This window comes from Pleurodeles waltl, chromosome 3_1 (assembly GCF_031143425.1).
Source record: "Pleurodeles waltl isolate 20211129_DDA chromosome 3_1, aPleWal1.hap1.20221129, whole genome shotgun sequence".
Classification (NCBI taxonomy): Eukaryota; Metazoa; Chordata; class Amphibia; order Caudata; family Salamandridae; genus Pleurodeles; species Pleurodeles waltl.
The window spans coordinates 1551830178-1551850885 of NC_090440.1; the positions used below are offsets into that span (position 1 = coordinate 1551830178).

General features: G+C 42.0%; 1 protein-coding gene across 2 annotated transcripts in view; it reads left to right on the plus strand.

Annotated features, from left to right (window-relative positions):
* CCDC148 (coiled-coil domain containing 148) overlaps positions 1-20708 on the plus strand; it is a 777160-nt gene that overhangs the window by 513274 nt on the left and 243178 nt on the right. For both annotated transcript variants that reach the window (XM_069225141.1, XM_069225142.1), the window contains one exon: positions 18314-18455. In XM_069225141.1, the coding sequence (XP_069081242.1) occupies positions 18314-18455 (142 nt within the window). The remainder of the gene's footprint in view (positions 1-18313; positions 18456-20708) is intronic.

Sequence of the window (20708 nt, forward strand, 5' to 3'; positions counted from 1 at the left end):
CACAAGGAACTGTCAACTAAACCTAGCCAGACGTGGATTGTAAGGCACAGAAAGATTTAAGCGCAAAGAAATGCTCACTTTCTAAAAGTGGCATTTCTAGAATAGTAATATTAAATCCTACTTCACCAGTCAGCAGGATTTTGTATTACCCTTCTGACCATACTAAATATGACCTTCCTACTCCTTTCAGATCAGCAGCTACCACTTCAACAATGTATGAGGGCAGCCCCAATGTTAGCCTATGAAGGGAGCAGGCCTCATAGTAGTGTAAAAACTAATTTAGGAGTTTTACACTACCAGGACATGTAAACTACGCAGGTACATGTCCTGCCTTTTACCCACACAGCACCCTGCTCTAGGGGTTACCTAGGGCACACATTAGGGGTGACTTATATGTAGAAAAAGGGGAGTTTTAGGCTTGGCAAGTACTTCTAAAAGCCAAGTCGAAGTGGCAGTGAACTGCACACACAGGCCTTGCAATGGCAGGCCTGAGACAAGGTTAAGGGGCTACTTAAGTGGGTGGCACAACCAGTGCTGCAGGCCCACTAGTAGCATTTGATCTACAGGCCCTAGACACATATAGTGCACTCTACTAGGGTCTTACAAGTAAATCAAGTAGTCAATCATGGATAAACCAATCAACAGTACAATTTACACAGACAGCATATGCCCTTTAGCACTGCTTAGCAGTGGTAAAGTGCCCAGAGTTCAAAAGCCAACAACAACAGGTCAGAAAAAATAGGAGGAAGGAGACAAAAAGTTTGGGGATGACCCTGTAAAAAGGCCAGGTCCAACAGTAAGCTATTTAAGTGTATGCATCAGAGAGAGTGGTTGTTGAGTAAGTTAGAACATTCTGTAATTAGTTGTGTCGTCCTAAATGTAGAGACTGATGGTTTGTATGTTTATTTGAGTTATTTTTTTTATATCGGAGCATATCCGCCTGTTGTCTGAAAGTCCAAGTGCCTATTTTCTTGTATCAAAGCTCTCTTCATCTTCTACCATGGCAGTCTTTATGCGCCACAAGATGATTAAAAAAAAATATTTTTAAATTTTACATTACTTTATGCGCCCGGTAATATTTTTTTTTTTTGGGAGGTGTGTTATATAGCCATACAGCCACATATTCTGTGTGGGAGGTTTTCATCTATCTTGCATATCTGCATCGTAAATGTGTTTTGCACATTGTTGTCTTTTTCAGCTTATTTGTTTTTTTGTGCCAGTTTCTTCCTAACTTTTCTGGCAATTTCAGTATTACCATGTAAATAAGAAAGACATAAAGGCACTTTTGCTGTCCCACTAGGCTACAAATTATCAGCTGGAGTTTTTTCCTCTATAAAGTTTGAAGATAAATAATTATACTTTACAGCACTTCACCAGCGCGGCAGATATTTACAGCAGGCTGGTAACCAGAAAATAATTCCACAGAACAGCAGAAATGATTACGCATCATGATTAGTAAATGTACACTGCAGATTAATTCCTTTTCGCAGAGCTGAAAATACGATAGACAGGTTCCATAATATGAATTGTTATCTCAAGGAGAGATAGTCATATGCGGTCCTACAATCATAGAGAGGGCAAAATAGAAAGACATGTAATCTTGGACTTATCATAGTTCATTAGGAATATGTTCTAGTTGTGACCTATTCAGGGATAAGAGCAAACGCAAAACGTTTAGTTTACAAAGCAGCGTTCCTCACAAGGTGCGTTAAGCCATTCTTTAAGGAAACAACATTCTCTGTTGTAAACTTTGAACACAGTCTCTCAAAATATTAGGATAAATGTCAATTTTTTTGTCACACAGGGCTAGCTTTTAGGCCCCAGGCATGAAAATGCCTTTTGTAGATTTCCTAGCTTTGTGACTGCAAAACTCCCGATTTGTAATGTATGCAAAGTGTCATTTGAAAGCGACAAGTGTGTTGCGACTCACAATGTGAACATTACAAATCTGCAAAAGCCGTGATAAAAGGAGAGCTAAATTCACATCTTTGCAGCTGGAAAGAGTAAATGTATTAATGTGCTGTATTTTTTTTTTGCGATCACAAAGGACTGAAAGATTATCGACTGCAATTATCACTCAGTACCATTCGCAATGTAATGTGAGTGGCAGCCGGAGGCATCAGTGGGACTATTGGTCCCATAGACCCAAGCTTGTTCCCCTTGTTCAAATTTGTGATATGCCACTTTGGGGTATTGTTGCCCGTATTCCCTTTGGAGACAAGGGTTGCAAACAGTTTGAGAATGCAAAGATGGAGGTCTTCTGACCTCTCTAGGCATCCATCTCTGCCTTTGCAGACTGTTGCGTGGATTCATGGAAGGATTACTATCTCGTAAATATTAATGAGGCAGGAGTTCTGCACATACTTGCAGACAGTAGCTTTGCAGACCAATTGAAAATAAATGACCAGTGGTACACAACGTAATCACTGCACTGTAGTACACAACTTAATTACCCACCCGAACTCCCACCAACCCTACCTCCAAACACCAGGACATGGAACACTTGTAAGACTGGGGTGACTTGGTGTGCCTCGAGGGAGTCAAGCGTGGAACAGATGCATAGCAGCATCACCAAGCTCTCTGCCTGCAAGGCAGACATATGGCTTGGACAGCTCAGACATCCATTAGTTTGAAAGTTTGCTACTTTATCAACACCAAAGCAAATAATTCCAGAAGAACACTAAAAAACGCACTCTCACAAAAACTTGAAAAATCGACAATTGCCGCCATTTTTTCAATTCAAACTCGGTCTCTTCTGTGAAAAGAATGACCATGTATTACAAATTGCTTTTAGGGTCTTACTGTTAACTGAGGCTTCTATGGTTGTTGACATGTTCCTTCTTCCTAAGACCTGCAAAAACATACACTAACCCATATCTCCTTAAGCCCAGATTTGCAAGGATCCACAGCTATAAAAGTAGATGTGAAACAACACCAATAGGTTCTGCCTTGGCCATCAACATTAGTAGCCTGAAAGACCAAATAGATTGTTGTGTAAAAAGATGCCACTGTGCCATCACCCCCACTTGAATGGTCTCTCTCTCTCTCTCTCTCTCTCTCTCTCTCTCTCTCTCTCTCTTTATAAGTGGACAGATTTTAGATAGCGCATGCAGCTGTGATCAACCTTTTTACCTATGACTTATAAGACAGGATGCCACTGAATGTGTTACCCTACTGCAAAACAGTAACCACACTGCTTTACGTCTGCACCTTTCAGAAGTTGCCACCTGGATGGACTCCAATTGTTTAAAATTGAACACAGGCAATACTGAGGTTTTGATTCTGGGCAATCAGCCCAACATTTGGGCCCATATTTATACTTTTTTAGCACCGCATTTGCGCCGCTTTTTGACGTAAAAGCGGCGCAAACCTACAAAATACAATTGTAATTTGTAAGTGTGCGCCGCTTTTATGTAAAAAAATTACACAAATGCGGCACTAAAAAAGTATAAATATGGGCCTTGGTCTTTTGTTGTAGCCTAACAGTCTACTTCCACGAAGCAATGCAGTAGTCCTAACCGACTCTTACTCCCATATAAAGTTACAGACATCCATCATACAATTCTGCCCGGGCATAACTGTTAACGTCTTTCATTACTACTCCTTTATCAGTGGTGGGAATGATAAATAAAAGCATTACAGAGTATGAACACATTAAAACCAGTTCTCAGCAATGGTCTTATATAATGGATGAAGGTGAGAAGCAAAGAGCCTTGCTGCTGTTTGCATATCACTCTTCAACCATTTGGATGATGATAACCATTGATTAACAGTCGTGTATACACCAGACGCTTCGGCCCATATTTTACTTTTTTTAGCGCTGCATTTGCGCTGCTTTTTGACGCAAAGTGGCGAAAACTTACAAAATACAACTGTATTTTGTAAGTTTGTGCCGCTTTTGTGTCAAAAAATGACACAAATGCGCTGCTAAAAATGTATAAATATGGGCCCTAGTTATCGACGCAGCATTGACAAGTCAGCACTTATGCTTTCTGGACTAACCCTCCACAACAAGCAAAGCCTGTGTCAATGGAAAGATCTTTGTGCTGTGTAGGCCTGTCACGAGCCAGTGGGGTTCATGTTGTGCATCCGACCCTTGTGTATCGTACCCTCAGAGTGACCAAGTTTTTATCACCCACCTCATATCATCAGAACTCTCTACAGACCATGTACTTTATCGATAGACCATGTATTCTATAGATACCATTCTGACAAACAGATTCGAATTTAGGGACGCCTTTTGTGCTTATACCCACCCTCCTCCACACATCCTCCACTGGGCTTCAAACAGTGTTTTTACTTAGAGGCATGCAGTATTTCAAGTTCAACGTATCTCTCTTATCAGTGCTTGCCTTTCTGCTGGCAAGGACAGGTTTGGAGAAGGCACTGGAAATTTATTTTCTAACAAAACGGAAATGGACAAGATCCATTATAAACTCGTAAAGCCAAACATGTTGATGAGAAAGAATTAGAACCAAGATGTACTGACCAGCGATTTGTCAAACATTACTACTTTTAGTTCCATCCCTCGTTTAAGACAACATACCTAAAGTTTCTTTTATTTCAGCGACGTACAAGGTAAGCCTCAAGTCTGTCTTAAAAGTGTTTAAATACCTCTATTAAGCTCTAAAGACAAAGAGTCAATAATATTTTATAATTTTAATAGTGTCCTTTTCCTAAATACAGTAATTCTGTTTGGCAGCTCACCAATACTCACAACAGATAGTGCAAGAAGCCTTCCATATCCAAGTGAAGTGCAAGACGTACTTCAAGGGAATAAGTGTAAAACTGTGCTCCCTTCAGCTCCAAAGCTTAACCAGTGAAAGCCTTAACGTACGTTCCAGTCAGCATGAATGCAGTTTGCACACCAATTTAGTCCTTCCTTATCAATATACACGAGTATGGTTTGTGGAGTGCAGTCTAAAACTAAACCTAACTTCCAATGACTACCGTGATTGTGCTTAACCCTTCACATTATTGCTAGCCTTTTAGATTCAAAACAGATCCTCCTGTCCTCTCACCCTTCTCTTCTCCTCATTCACTCCAGAAAACATACCATGTGTACCTCAGCCGAGCTCGTCTCTTGATCGCAGCCCTTAAAATAAGCACTGAACCAGTATGTGGTTCCCTTAGCCCAGCCTGCTTCCTCAGTTCAAGCAGTGGGTGAGCTTTAAGTCCTAGTTATGATGGACCGTATCTGTGTGAGCATCTTGGGAAATGATCCAAGAAGCAACAGAGAAAGCCGACAAGAAATCTTTGTAAAATGGGAAGACTGTATAATTACATGGTTGTGGGTGAGTTTATTGGATCCACTAACCTTTGATGGGTTGAAAGTTATTGACTGTGCACTTTATGGCAAAGCATTGAGGCGGTGGTGGTTGACCCCACAAGCAGTCCACGCGTACCCTACTCTCCCAAGTAGCTGCATTGATTCCCCGCACAAGCAGTGCCCGAAAGGACAACAGAGTGTAAAGTAAGGTAAGAGTCCGACTCTAATGGAATATGGCACTCTCCCCTGGCGCTGCCTAGTGCACAAGGTTTTTGTTTGTTACTACAGTGTACTGATATTCTAGTAATGGGGGTATAGTTAGGCATCACAAATAAGTTTGGGTTATCTCCGAAACAAAGTTCTTACTCCAATGGGTTTTATCAGGTTTTATCCTTTCTAATAAAAAATACAAAGAGTCGTACATGGGCGGTGTAACATTATTGCTACAGACCACCCAGTTCTGGAACCTGCCCCTAGCGAATAAAAAAGCTCACAGGTCACCTCAAATTCTAAAGATAAATAAAGACATGACTAACTCCTTCATTCGTAACCACATCACACATTACTTCGCCAAACAAGGAGCCATTCAATCAAAGAAGGCATTGTACATGTTGATAGTATGAACTAAAAAGTTGAAGAATGCATTATGTGCAACTCTACCAACTTTCCTCTCCTCTGACGCAAAGAGGCCGACATGCAGCTCCAAGTTTGGAGGGTCTAGACTGGAGCACCTCACTCACAACACCTGTCACTTCCCACCTAGGTCACACAATAAACACACACAACCCACCATGCACACAAACCCTTTTTTAAACCTTTTAAACCATTTCTAGACTTAACAGTTTGGAATGTAGGATCACAGGTGCAATTTCTCAGTCAGTGCTCAAGTGTTTGGGCGTGGTTTAAATCCCACTTCAAGGTATGATGGCCAAATATACTGTGGCTATTGTTGGTACTCCCAGAGAGCTAGAGCTGTATCTCAGGAGCAGATGGCATCTCAGCAAAAGGTTTGCTCCGTCAAAATGATGTCATCCAAGGAACGGGACTGACTGGGAACTTTGTATCCCTAGACGAACACGCATGAGCATTCATTCTAAACATGTAGATATTCCTGATAGCATGTTTTTTTTCTCATTTCTGAAGCTTGAGCAATCCAGACCTTTTCTCCCAGAATCTGCTTGTAAGATCTTCATACCAATTACAAATGTTATCTGCCATGCGGTCAGAGAGCTTATTCAGAGCCTCTGGCCTATGATGTGAACGACTATGCTCCTACCTTTATAGGTCCGCATTAAATATACATTGCACCGGAGAAGTTCATTCTTCCACCAGCATTAGCACTACCTGCTTAGTGCAAGGATAACATTTGTACTGGTGCAAAAATTGCTTTTCATGACGTATGGCTAACTTCCCCAGGTGTAACGGTTTTTTAGAGGTACATGCCTTTTATTTGAGTGACTGTGCTGTTTACTTCCTAGTTTTCTAAAATACAAGCAAGACACATGACCGACTCTCCCCAACCCTTGCCAGTTTGTTAGAGGCATGCATCACTCAGAGACGTTTTAAGGCATGGACAAAGTGGGCTCTGGCCCAGGGCCCCAGCCTTCCGGTCCCCCACCCCCAACCCCATTGGAGCCAGCTCTGTTCTATAGAGTCTTGCCCCATTGGCCTTGAATATTTCTTAAACTGATTGGTTTAAATTCTGTTTTACTTTAATTCATTTTTAATGGGGGTGATGTGGGAGAGTCCATTACAGACAGTTTGGAGAGAAATGGTGTGCTTTTGTTTCTTGCAACATTGATAAAAAAGTTTCTTTTATATCAAAACAGGACCGCAAATATGAGAAATCGGAGGGTGTCACGGAGAATATTTGCAGTAATATTAGTGAGCTGCTGCTGTGTTACAGTATCGAAAACACACTTCACCATCACTGAATATTAGAAGTAAACACAGGTAGAATTTGAATGTGTGTTCCTGTGCGCTGTCAGTGACCTGGCCAAAGATGGCAGGAAAGAGCTGAAACTGAATCGTAAATTCAAAGCTGTTCTGAACAGGGTCCCCCCTATATACATTTGGCTCAGGGCCCCCAACATTCTTAAGATGTCCCTGTCATCAATGACACTGCCCGAGCCCCATGAGCCCTCCCGAAGCGCAGCCCTGGCATTTATTCACTGTGTCCTAACTTTCCGAGGCACTACAGATTTTACAGCTAATGTTGTGTCCTCAGTTGCACGTTTATCTTGTCCTGAAACCTTTGACAACTGCACTTTGCATGCTGGGAATTACATTGCGGGTCTTTCGTTATGCTATATGGCTTGCTGGAGTTTGATGATAAACATTAGAAAACTTGATAATTTCGTAACTGAACTACAGACAGAATGAAAATCAATTCAATGGTAGACGGTCTAACTGCATTACAGTCTTTGGTGCTGTCCCACTAATCAGGGCCTCTTCACAGAGTTCACATTCTTACAGGCATTTCTAAAGAACAACACATTTCTCAGATTGTGTTTAGCAGAACACTTTTTGTATTACTGCAGCTCCTCGTTCTCTGTCAAATTTTAAAGACATGCTGGTCCCTCGCAGACAGGTCTTGACACCTCAAGTTCACAGAATGCGGGGCTGCTCCAAGAATCAACCACTTGAGGGACATTCCCCAAAGAGCCACACAGTCCACTTAAATCTAGCTTGCCAGTAGTTTTTTTTTTTTTTTTTTTTTTAAACTGTGTCATAACTCAAAATGACAGCAGATAGCAATATTTCATATATATGTTGCAGTCGATGATAGGTAGTTACAGTTAGGACATAGTTTACATAGGAGAAGTTTTTGTTTTGTTTTGCTAATAACTTTGGTACAGTTTGACGAATCTTCACAAATTTTTCAAAACTAGTGCAGGGGTGTGGAATTTAATAAAACATCTTCTTGTCCATGGGACAGGTTGCTTCATAAATCTACCTGTAAAAAAATCCACTTGTTCCTTTGTTGCCACGTACTGCAGCGATAAATTATGGCAGCAATCTCATTATATCAGAGCTCTGATAACAGCCTCTCCAAATATGCCAGGGCTCATACTATAGTATGGTTTGAATTCTAGCAATTCCCGCAGTTTGCACTTTCTACAGATCTACATAGTGGGGATGAGGGTAGCTGTAAGCAATAGTTTGAGGGTTGGAATGCGGTTTGGACTCTGTGCAAGCCTACTAATGTGCATGTTTTAGGGGTTTTCACCAGCTGTGTTTTAATCTTTTCTCATACTGAGAAAAGTTAGAAATTCACTCCTGATGAGGACAGAAATTAAATGTCTTCCACATTTGGGGAAAAAAGTGGTTGGAGGGAAATTGAACTTCTAAACTCTCAACAGATTTTCTGAGGAGCGAGATCCACACATGCATGCTTGCTCATATTAAAATTAGGTTTACAGATATTTTCTAGAAGTACGATACCTTGACCTACTTCTGTAAATTATTGTGAATTCATGAAAGCTGTAAATCTGCACTAATGGAAGGGCATTTGCCATGTGTGCACTTTTATGGTGCTATATAAGAATTCGGTCCCTAATTAGGTCTTGAGGTAACCTAGATCTTTTGTTTTTATTAAAATTCTGCCTCTCTCTCCCCCTGTACCTAGCTATAGACTGGCTTTACTGTGAGGGACAGTATTCATCTCTTTCACTAGAAGCACATCAGCACACAAAGTAATATTGTTCAGTGCAGAGACTACTGTGGAAATGTGTGCATTTTGAGGCCAAACAATTTTATTGGCAATGTTTGTTATAATGGCAAGGACCAGGCAGCTCCCACAACAATAAAGATTTACAAAAAAATAAAATAATAAAGTTTTGCCAATGCTTGTTTATTTTCATGTTTCTCCTAATTTTGTGGGAACTGGTTGCACTGATGTTCTACTATGGATATTTATTGGGAACACTAGCACACATCAACACATTTTAGTAGATGATGCTTCAAAGAAATGGTACCTAAAATTTTGCAGTAGTTTAGCAAAGCGTGGTTTTTCCTAGTTGCATTTTTTTGTGAATTGAAAGCAAAGACTCACCCTAATAAGAAAGGCTTTGCATTAATGAAAAATAAATACAAGTTCAAACTGCATTATTATTTGGACACAAATATTACCTTAACTGCACACAATGCCCTTTCCTGATCCATAATGTGGTACTGTAAACTGGCAGCCAAAAGGCTTGTGCTGCGGGGGTGGGGTGGATCTACTTGTCCCAATGACAAAATAAAGATGAAAACTTTTGCCCTTGACACCAAACAACATGTCCTGGGAGTCAGGCTGTAGGAATTCCACTTCCCTGTAGAACGCCAGACAATTTAGCTGCTGTCTGGAAAGTTTGGGGGTGGTTCGTCAAGTGGGGGCCAAGAAAAAAGGGCGGGGGGCAAAACTGGTTCTCCCTATGCAATTACCTATAGATTTTACACACAACTGCAGCCCGAACTGATGAATGGAACTACACCAAATTTTACAAAAAACTAGATGTTGGTCCAGAAAGTTAGCTTTTTGTAATCTGGTGTAAAGCTGTTCAGTAGTTTTGGAGTAATTAACGAGAAAAAGTTTATATATATATCTAGAGACGCGGATGGTCTGCGTATCCGACAGATCTGATTGGCTGCCACCACTTCAACCAGGAAGTGGTGACAGCCATTTTAGGACATGGGGCTTCTTCCAGAGTTCTTAAAAGAACACAAAAAAAGACACAAGAGGACAGAATAGGAACACCCTGACCCCATAGCCCTCGTGGTGGGGTCCCAGGTGTACACCGTCTGGGGCCCAAACCTTATTTTTTAATTTTGCTGCAAATTTGCATTAAAAAAAACAGCACAATATCCTGCTCTTGTTTTTGAAGTCCCCTGGGTGGACCACGGCCTTTGGGGGTGGCATATTTATAATTTGAGGGAGGGGTGGGTGTGGCCTACTCCCCAGGCTCATTTCGGTCCCTGGGTCCCTCTGGATGTGGGGAGCTGGCTGGGGCCGCTTGAGCCGTGGGGGTCCCCTCATGGCCCACAATGATAGTGTGGTGGTTTACCTGGGTTGGCACCAACCTGTTTTTGGCAGAGGTGTGGTAGATGGGGTCCCTGGAGCTGAAATCGACCTTGGAGGGGGCTGTGCGGCCCCCTCACTCTTTACATATTTGGCTGGGCCCCAGGGCATGCAGCCTGTGGGGCCAAAATTGGCAAATCTAGGGGGGGCCACATGGCCTCCCTACTCCTTTCTATATTTTGGCCAGGCCCCAGTGGATGGGGTCCCCAATTGACTTGGGGAACGGGGTCACATGCGCCCTTCCCCTTAATTGCATCATGGCCCTGGGCGATGGGGTCCTCAGTGCCTTACAAATCTCAGGGAGGTGGGCTTTGCATTTCTCTCTTCTTTAAATAAAAAAGGGCCCTGGGATCGTCGGGCCAGGCCCTGTGGCTAACCCCCCCACACCGGACACGGCCACAGGCTGTGTGCATTGGTGGTTGGGCTGTCTGGGAGTAGGCCATAGGACCTGGCCTTAAGCGGTGGGGTTGAATTAACGTATAGTAATTACACATTTCTTTATGTTAAAAAAACCCTAGAAATTCACTGAAAAAATGCCTTCACCATGCAGGGCTAATTAACCCAGATATTACATCGCTCATGACATCTTCTATGACACCATTGATCATAGCACTGTAACATTTGCAGTAAAATTATTAATTATATATATATATATATATATATATATATATATATATTATATATATATATATATATATATATATATATATGTGTAAATATTGAGTATACAAATATTTATATAATTTGAAAATGATATGTCCAAATTGGATGCTATGGAAACGATATTATGTGATTGGTCAACAATAATGAAATGGATACTTGGCCAGTATGCATTAAGTGATTTTTCTAGTTTATGTTAATATCAAGTATATAAATATTTGCATAATTTGACAATGAATTCATGATCTGATAAAATGATATAGAAATGATATTAGATGATTGGTTTTGCAATTGGGTAGATTCATTATAGGACCTTTTATGAAATTTATAATATGTTAATACATCGTGTTTTATCTAAGAAGCGGTATGTAACTTAGTATCTTGGGAAGTCTTTCCTCCTTGAAATTGTAATTGGGGTATAGTTTGTTTGCTACTTTTAGTAATGAATTCCATTTGTCTTAAAGGGTGGTGGACTCGATGTTTGTATTGGCTGTGAGAAAGATCTCTTCAAGATTGAAACGTGTCACCATTAAATTATTCTTTGCATACAACAAGCCTTGGAGTGCAAGTCTTGAAGTATCTGCGGTACTTTCATTGTTATTGTCAAGCGTCTGCCGGCATCCGCACCTTGTTATGGTGGATGTAGCCGGGAAAACGTTGGAACCTTGTCATTATATATATATATATATATATATAAATATATATATATATATATATATACACACTATTGGCAGTCGCCAGTAGGTACTTATAGTTAGGGCCATTTTTCTGTAGCAAAAAGTGTTTTTTGACATGCCTATATCTTTGGCACCGTATGACAACCTTTCACAAAATTCTCCCAAAAAAGTGTGCCAGTGATTTTTGTTGTGCATGAGAAGTTTTGGGGTGATCCGTAAAGTGGGGGCAGAGGAAAAAAGGGGTGGTCAAAAAACATGCGTTGCCCATGTTAATTCCCACAGGAGTTTTGAACACAACTACATCTCAAACTGCTGGACTGAATTATACCAAATTTGGCAGAAAGGCTTTTTGTTATTTGGTGTAAATCCATTCAGACATTGAAGAGAAATGAAAGGAAATCCAAATTTCTATATCTGGGTGTCGTGGGCCTCGGGAATCCGGGCCGACCTGGAGATACCTTGGGGGTACCTCCCAACATGCCGGCACAGAGGTCAAACCTCTACGTCTAGCCGACTATGGAGTGCAGGGGGCGGGGTCCTAACAGGAAGAAAAATGCCAGCAGGAAGACAAAAGTGGTGAACCTGAAAACGACCGAAGTGTGCAGCGGAAGGAGCAGACGGAAAACGGAATCGAGCAGCGGGATGAACCAGGAGTCAAGGAACTGGAGGAACGCGGAGACACACAGAAGGAGGAACGCGGCGAAGCACAGTGGAAGGAAAGCCGCAACGTGGACGAGGAGGTCGGAGACACAGAGCAAACTGGAGTCGGGCAGCCAGGAACAACAAATTGGAGCCCACACCCAGGAGACTGAGGGAGAGAAGAAGTGGAGGAGCCAGCCACGTTCCATGAGGAACTTGGCCACAGCAGGTACAGGGCATAATCTGGGGAAATGGAGGGTAGGTCCTAAAAAGGGGCACCAGCGGGGTGAGCACTCTTCTGTTTTCTTTCTATCTTCACAAGAAAGCCTATAAGAAAAAATAAAAAAACACGATAACAGACTAGACCAAAACACATAACGGAAAGAAAGGCACTGGGTGAGATATCGAACAGTACTAATTAACTGAAAAAGGAGGAAGTTAACAGAATGTATTGTAGAAGACAGTAAGTTAGAACGAAAGAGCATCAGATAAAAGAAATAGTGGAAAACCAGTAGTAGAAACTAACAAACAAGTAGAGAAGGGACAAGAGAAATGAAAGAAGACAGAAAGAGAGGAAAAATAAAAGCCAGACAGGAAAAGAGAAAATAACTACTATATAGGCTGACATACCTTCTAAAACAGGCTTATTGTTTTTCTCTCCCCCTACTGGTGGATGATCTGGTGGACCCCTGAGAGGTCAACCTGCAATGAGAAAAGAAAGGAAAATAAAGAAACCAGAAAGAACGGAAAGAAGAATCCTCAACAGACTTAATAATCAGTAGAGAGAAGACTAAGAGGAAAGAAGTAATAGTTATTGGAGAAACTAAATAAAGAGTAAACTTCATACACCCTAGCTGCGTATTCACGTATCCATTTGTACTTACCTGTCACACTGGGGCTGCAGATCCTCCCCGACGACTTCACGAATAATATCTCGTGTGGAGATCTGGAGAGCTCCGATTGCCTGCCAATACTTCAGCCAGGAAGTGTTAGCCACCATCCTGGGACTCGGCTTCTGCCAAGTTTCTATCAGAAGTGAAGAAAAAGAAAAAGGGGCAGGGTATGGACTCCCTGACCCCTTGGCTCTGGTGCTGGGGTAGCAGGGCAAAAAAGCACTTTTAAAAAAAATGTTATGCCGCAAATTTGCAACTATGTTGCGAATTTGCAGTAAAACAAAAACAAAAAACAACACAGTTGTTTTAATAAAGCGCCTGGGTGTGCCAGGTCCTGGGGGCATGACAAAAATAAAGAAGGGGGGCTCATGGGTCCCACCCCTCCTGGGCTTGTTTACTGCCCCAGGCACCACAACCTCCCCGGGGCTTTGATTCAATAATATGCAGGAGGCCACGCGCCTCCCCAACCCAGGACCGCCACTTCCCTGGGGCTAAACAATCAATGCGGGGGCCATGCTGTTCCCCTTTGCAGCCCCAGGGTCCACCACCACCCTGGGGTTAGCATTTAGTTGATCCGGGAGCCATGTGGCCCCCGCAGTCCAGGGACCACACCTCCCTTGGGCTATTCATTTAAATTAAGGGAGGGGCTGTGCGGAACCCCCGCAGCCCTAGGATCGCCACTCACCCAGCGACCACCACTTCCCAGGGCTGCTTACAAGCGTTGGAAGGGGGGCTGCCCTTATGGAGCCAATAATGGCCCTGGGAGCTGCCACCCCCAGGGCCGGCTACTGCTATGCCCCAGGGTGCCCACCCACTGACCATAGCTGTTTGCTCCAACTTTGCAAGAACTTTGACAGCTCCCGCTAAGTCAGAGCAAACACTCTGGTCCCAGCAGGTGAGAGCTGTCAAACAGCTCTTGCCGGCCAGGAGTGGACGTTTTGTCTGTTTCCCTGCCTGCAAAAATGCAGGCAGGGAAACAGAGGAAACAATTGCTCTTACAGACTGGGAGCTGCATGTTTAGCAGGCTACCTATCTGTGACAGCAATGCCAGCTCCCGCAGGAGGCTGGAAGCCTTCTGGGCCTGCAGGGGCTTTCAGGCTCGCCTTGCAGTCCCTTTGCACACTGGGTGCCCTTCAGGGCACCCAGACAGATGGCTGAGCCCAGAGGGATGCAGTCTCTGGGGCCGAAATCAGCTGGGGAAGGGGGCTGCCCACCACCCCTAAAAAACATACATGTTGAGGCCGACCCCTTTGGGATGGGATCCCCGGAACTGAAATTAGCCAGGGGAGGGGGGGGGGGGCACGTGGCCCTCCTCCCCCAAACTGGCCCTTCAACCAACGAGGTAGCACATACAAACCAACCAGTAGAAAGTGCTCCAGTTGGATAGACATTTTGTGCAAAACTGTGAACTCTGTTCTGGCCATGATGCTCATTTCACAGAAATTAAACCTCAACAGGAAGCGCTTTCAAATATAAACGTACCAGGTGCCCCAGTTGAAGTTCCACTTCTGGAAGGAACAAATGATCCTAACTCCTGGGTTTGGCAAAGGCAAAGGAAGTGTATTTACTCTGCGATTCCATATTGAAAAACAATCTGAAATGCTTTGGGGAGATGAATGCATTTTTCATCTATTTGAGTGCAATCAGGCACTGTCACACCCACTCTCACACCCACATAGACCCTCTCACACCCTGACAGACACTCTAAGAGCCCCTCTCACACACAGAAACACCCTCTCACACCTTATCTTAAACCCAGAGAGACAGTCCCTGTGGCCAAACCGCACCAAGCACGGTTTACTTTAAAAAACCTTAGAAATTCACCTAAAAAGCCAAATATTACAGGGACGTTATAGTTAGGTTCTGAATTTTCTAGCTCAAAACCAGGAGAAATTTAAGCAGTTATAGTTAGAGTTATTTGAAGCAACTATAACTTGACGCCTAAGGTAACTATAACTCACACCCATGCTGTGAACAGCTTTTTCTTCAATAATTTGACTTCTATTGTTTCATGGTTGTCATGAGTGTTGTAATATCTGGGGTAATTAGCAGTGCATGGTGAGGGCACGAGTTATAGTTACCTTAGGCGGCAAGTTATAGTTGCTTGAAATAACTCTAACTATAACTGCTGAATTTCTCTAGTTTTGTGCGAGTAAAATTCAGAACCTAACTGTAACATCCCCGTAACCTTTGATTTTTAAGTGAATATATATATATATATATATATATATATATATATATATATATACACATACACCAAGTGTTGACACTTGCTTGTTAGTCTGGTGCCCTTTCGATGGAGGTGCAGGTTGGTGGGTGAGAGCCGTCCCGCTATGAATCACTTCCTGTTGTCTCCAGTGGGCTAAATACCTCTCATTCTCACGCTGATGTGCAAAAGTTCAAGTCCTCATTTTGCTGTTCCATGCTTTTCAATTCAACATCCAAATTGACACCATTGTTTGTTTTTCCATACCTTCGAAAACTTTTGATCACATTTCATGGGTTGTATGACAGAACCACGCATGCCTGAACCACCCATGGCTTAACAATGCGGTCAGAACCACGACTGGGTCTTTACCATGAATGCCTTTACCATGCATGCCTTTACAACGAGTTTTGTTGTAACAGCATGCTTAGTAAAGGTATATTAAAATAAAAAACTACCCCAACAACACCCACCCACCCTGAGGCCTAAAACTACGCCAAACCTTAAAATCCTCCACGCCCAAAACCTAAGCCCAAGCCCCTCCTTTCTCCTCCTTTCTCTAAGCCCTAAGACCCTGCCCCAGCAAGATAAAAAACCACCCTGACCCCTCCCAGAACCCTGGCACCTGTTATTTAAAAACAAAAATCCTTAAAACCCCCACCCACCCTGGGCTAAAACCTTCCCCCACCATAAAAACAAAATTATCCCACCAAACCCGACCTGCCCTGACAACTACAACATTCCCCCACCACAAAAAGCTTCAGCACTCCAAATCGGGCCCCAGATCCTCCACGCTCTGAGCACTAAAAAAGAAATTACCCCAGCACTCGCCCTGAACCCTAAAACTGTCCCCCAAAACTGCCCCTTCCCTCCCACCCTCAGCCCTCTAACTGCACCCTGCCCTAAAAACTCGCCAGCCTCCCCTCACCCGGAGCCCTAACACTGACCCCTGAAAATAAAACAACCCCAACCACCCAAAACTACCCCATCCCCCGAGCCCTCCGACCCCACCGTCTTTAACCATACCCTCTCACCCCCTAACCTGCCCCAGCCCCACTAACCTGGTTGCCACAATCCTCTCCTTGCTGTTCCTGCTGTGTGCCTGAACCACGCATATGCATGGTTCCTTAACCACGCACTTGTGTGGTTAAGGCACATGCACGATTCAGGCAAGCGTGGTTATGCTACAAGTGGCTCCATCTGGGTAGTAAAGGCCGTTTCCTCATTTCATGATGGCCATTCCTAGAGTGTTGTTTCAGTACTGCTTAATCTGTTGGGCTTTAATGACAGTGAACAATCACAAATTGATTGAAACTAAAATCGATGAATGGGTGACTTTGAATCAAATTATATGAAATAAAGGGCAAGCAGTTGTATACTGGGTCAGCAGAAAGGTCAGTCAGTCTACTGGTGGGGTGATTTAATGAGAATGAAATGATCAAAAAAGTGGGCTTCAAATGCTGATCTTTCACTATCAAAACTAATATATGTGGCTTCAGCCCCCCTCTAACCAACCAGATAATGGAGAGTATATCATTAAAATGCTATACATATTATGCTGTATAAAAAAATGTGAAAAACAAGACAAATAAGTGAATCTAAAGGAGACACTGTTAATTTAAAACTGATTGATTTAAGATAAACACGACTTATAAAATAATTATGGAAATTCTCCAATGATTACCAGCAATAATGAAAAAATGGCGTTTCATATTCTTATGATTGTTTTCACAAATCATTAATACATTTTTACCACACACAATTGGTGCTGGGAAATTTAACTGCTCCTCTCATAAGTGAGAGGGTTAAGTGGAGGAGGCGTAACATTATGGAGTATGAAAAGACTGCGGAAAAGTATGATCACCAGCTATCCCGTGATCAGGGGCTGGAGTGACCGTAAGGCATCAGCGAATATAGGGCATGTACACCCATGTGCGCCCGGGGTGGGGGTGGGGGGTGGGTGCTTACTTCCTCCCCAATTTAAGTGCAGCCTGGTGTGCAGGCTTAAAGTGTTTGTCTGGAGACAACAATCGGAAGATACATATATATATATATATATATATATATATATATATATATATATATATATATATACACACACACACACATACACATGATCAATGATAGATTATGAGACATCTTAAGGAATTTAATCACAAAGACTTGAGGGTATTTGGCACTAACGAGTAGTGGTGAATTCTCAGAACAACATTCTAAAAGAAGTTGTCAGATAGAAGTTTAAAAGGCGTGAGCAGGTACAAAGAGGTCCTTAGTTCTAGCGATGTGATGAGGAAAAACCTGCTGACCTGCTCATCCAGTATCGTCTGTGTTATTTTGGTCTGAAGGAACATCTAACAGCATACAATAGGATTTGGGTAATTACCTTGACCTGTATGTTTAACCTGAAGCATGTTTTTATAGTAATGCATGGTAATTTATAAGCTCCTTACTTAACATTCCACCCTGTTTGCCTACATGCCCATCCACCTAAAAATAAAAGTGTTCTGTGTATGTTTTGACTGCTAGGTTTGTCTTGATCCCCAGGGTAGGGCTGCCTTGATTCTGTCTTCTTGAAATGTGATTCTAGATGAAATTCAATTATGTGTTAAAGTAGTTTATTCAAATAAAAACGGATATTAGCAATAAACAAAAAATTGACAATCTGCAATAATTTCAATAAAAACATGCAAACTACTTTCTTTTTAATCGATTGCCGACATGCTTAGTGATCGTGCCCAGTTTTCCCATGCAGTTTAGGGGTCCTGCACAGTTAATAGTTATTTGTTAGACAACTTGGATGCCACCATATGTCCAAATCTGTTTTCATTTTTCATGCCTCCATTAATTGTCATTTATTAATTGTTTCGTTAAAGTAAAATTAGCAAAATTATACAGTGTATTTTCTTGCAGGAATGACTGCGGGTGGAATTTTGAGGATCACTGGATTTTCCATACTGTTCTAGATCAATATCCAAGTCACCTCCAGAATCGGAGAACTCTTTACCTGGATATGCTACAGAGGCTTCTCCCTCATAAATCCAGACATGAATTGGTGAGTGTGATCCAACAGTAGAAATTGATATGTTATAGACTTATGTAAGTTGTTCTATGAGTGATCTCAGTCAATGAAAGTGACTTACAATCTAAAGGGTAAGAAAGGAAATAACTCACACTGGCTGCTCTAATGGTAATATCACAAGTTGTGCATTTTTCAGTGCTCTTTGTCTTTTTTCTTGTTTGCGTCATTTACCAAATAGAGTGCAGTTACTGGTGCTTCTAACCATGTGAAATAGAAAAGCTGTGTCTAATTCTATGAATGTCTCTAGTACTGCCTCACACAACTGATAGAATTGTGGTGTATAATGCCACCCTTGCAGCTTTATTCTACACATGCAAGTAAGAGGAATATGTGAAAAAAATAAGATTTGTGATAGTTGTAAGTCAGAAGGATAAAGTTTAAATGTGGTTTAGGAGCATTACAAATAGAAAACGTAACAAGCTAGAAGTCAGGTTTAAAAAGGAATAAGATAGTGTGATGTTGGGACATTTATTAAGTCATATACGGCAAACGTGTATGTTTTCCTTCTAGGACTCCACCATAACGATAAGAAAAGTTAACCATATTTGTTGATTCATTGTTTAGATGATTGTGGACTCCTATGCCTAACAAAATCGTTTCGTGTCCCTATTTTATTGAAGAACTAGCTTGCTTTACTATTAGTAGATAAATGAAGGTGGCTGAAAAGTTCTGTGTAAATCTCTTGCCATTGTCTAGGGTGCCCCTTTCTAAGAATGTAAACATTTGTTCAATTTATTCTGAGCTCAGATCATTCAAATGAGTAATGCGTTCTAGATGTAGTTATTGCTGGTTTAAAAGCACAGTTAAGGGTGTGGTGTCTCAAAAGCCAAAACGTCTTTCCAGAAGATCTGGGCTTCAACACATGATCCACAATTCGTGTAATACTTTGCCATTAATGTTGCCTCCTCTCCAGAATGCGCAGTTTGAACTAGGGTATAAAATTGCATTTTATTTCTCTAGTGTCATTAACCACCTGCATAGTATTTTGCATGCATTCTCTGAAAGCAAGTGGAAGGCATGACTGTGCTAACATATATAAATTAATATATATTATATATAAAATTGATATATAATCTTTGAATCTATCCCCATTCATAATTCTAGAGTATATGTATGAGATCTAAAGAGCACAAATTTAACACTGATCTCACAAGAAAATGGAAGCACATATTACTACTCTACTATCTATTTACCTATAAACATTGGTTCTGCAGGAGCGTGCTAATCATTGCAAAAGGCTTCAACTCCCCATCAGTGATTGTAATCACTAGAAAATACACTTTTCAATTACACTACCAACTGCCACCTCTCAAGATATAGCTTCAGATTATAGACATACATCCATTTTTCTGTTGAGCGTAATGAATTGTCCCGGTTCATTTTATGTGTATATCCATGATATAGCTTCCTAGGTTTGAGGATTGTGCGACAGGTTTTCAAAAGCCATTGGGCTCCGGGAAATATGGGGGTTCACGACTAGGATTGATTTACAGAGTCACAGTTGTGCTTAATATAGTTGTTTGTTTGTGATAGTTCAAAAGCCTGCGAAAGTGATGTGACGCACACTCGCTTACGTGCACAGCACACTGTCTTTGCATTACATGAATAGCAGGCTAAATACTCATTGCTTCATGGAAGCATGAATATCGTAGACGTACACATCTAACCTTTCCTCAGGGCCAAGATGAGAAGATTCTGACAATGGAGAAAAAAACTGCAACTGTGCGCCATAATTACCCCAAAAAGCTAGGGACTGGTCATCATTATTAAAGTATGTTGCTACCTCCGTTTGGTCTCTCCCTCCAAACCAGTGACACACAAATAAGAGTGTTTTTCGGGAAGTTATGTGACCAGAGTTTTTGTTGATGTCTTTATTGAATATCTCAACAACATTAAGGTAATTAGATATTTCGCTTTTGTGTAGCTAGGCACTCACTCTTTAAAAAAAATTCTTAAAACTTCCCTTTGACCAGTTCTGAACACTAAAGCCCTCATTACGGTTTCGGTGGTCTTTTTCTGCTGGGCTAGTGGGCAAAAACAGCGTTTCTGCCCGCTGGCTCAACAGAAAACTCACCACAACATTGACACAGGCTCGTAATCGAGCTTGCAGCAATGTTGTGGTGCATAGGGTGCAGTAGCACCCATCGCGCATTTCACTGCCCGTCATTCTGGCAGTGAAAAGGATGACAGAGTTGCCCAAGCGGGCCCCTGCACTGCGCTTGCCAA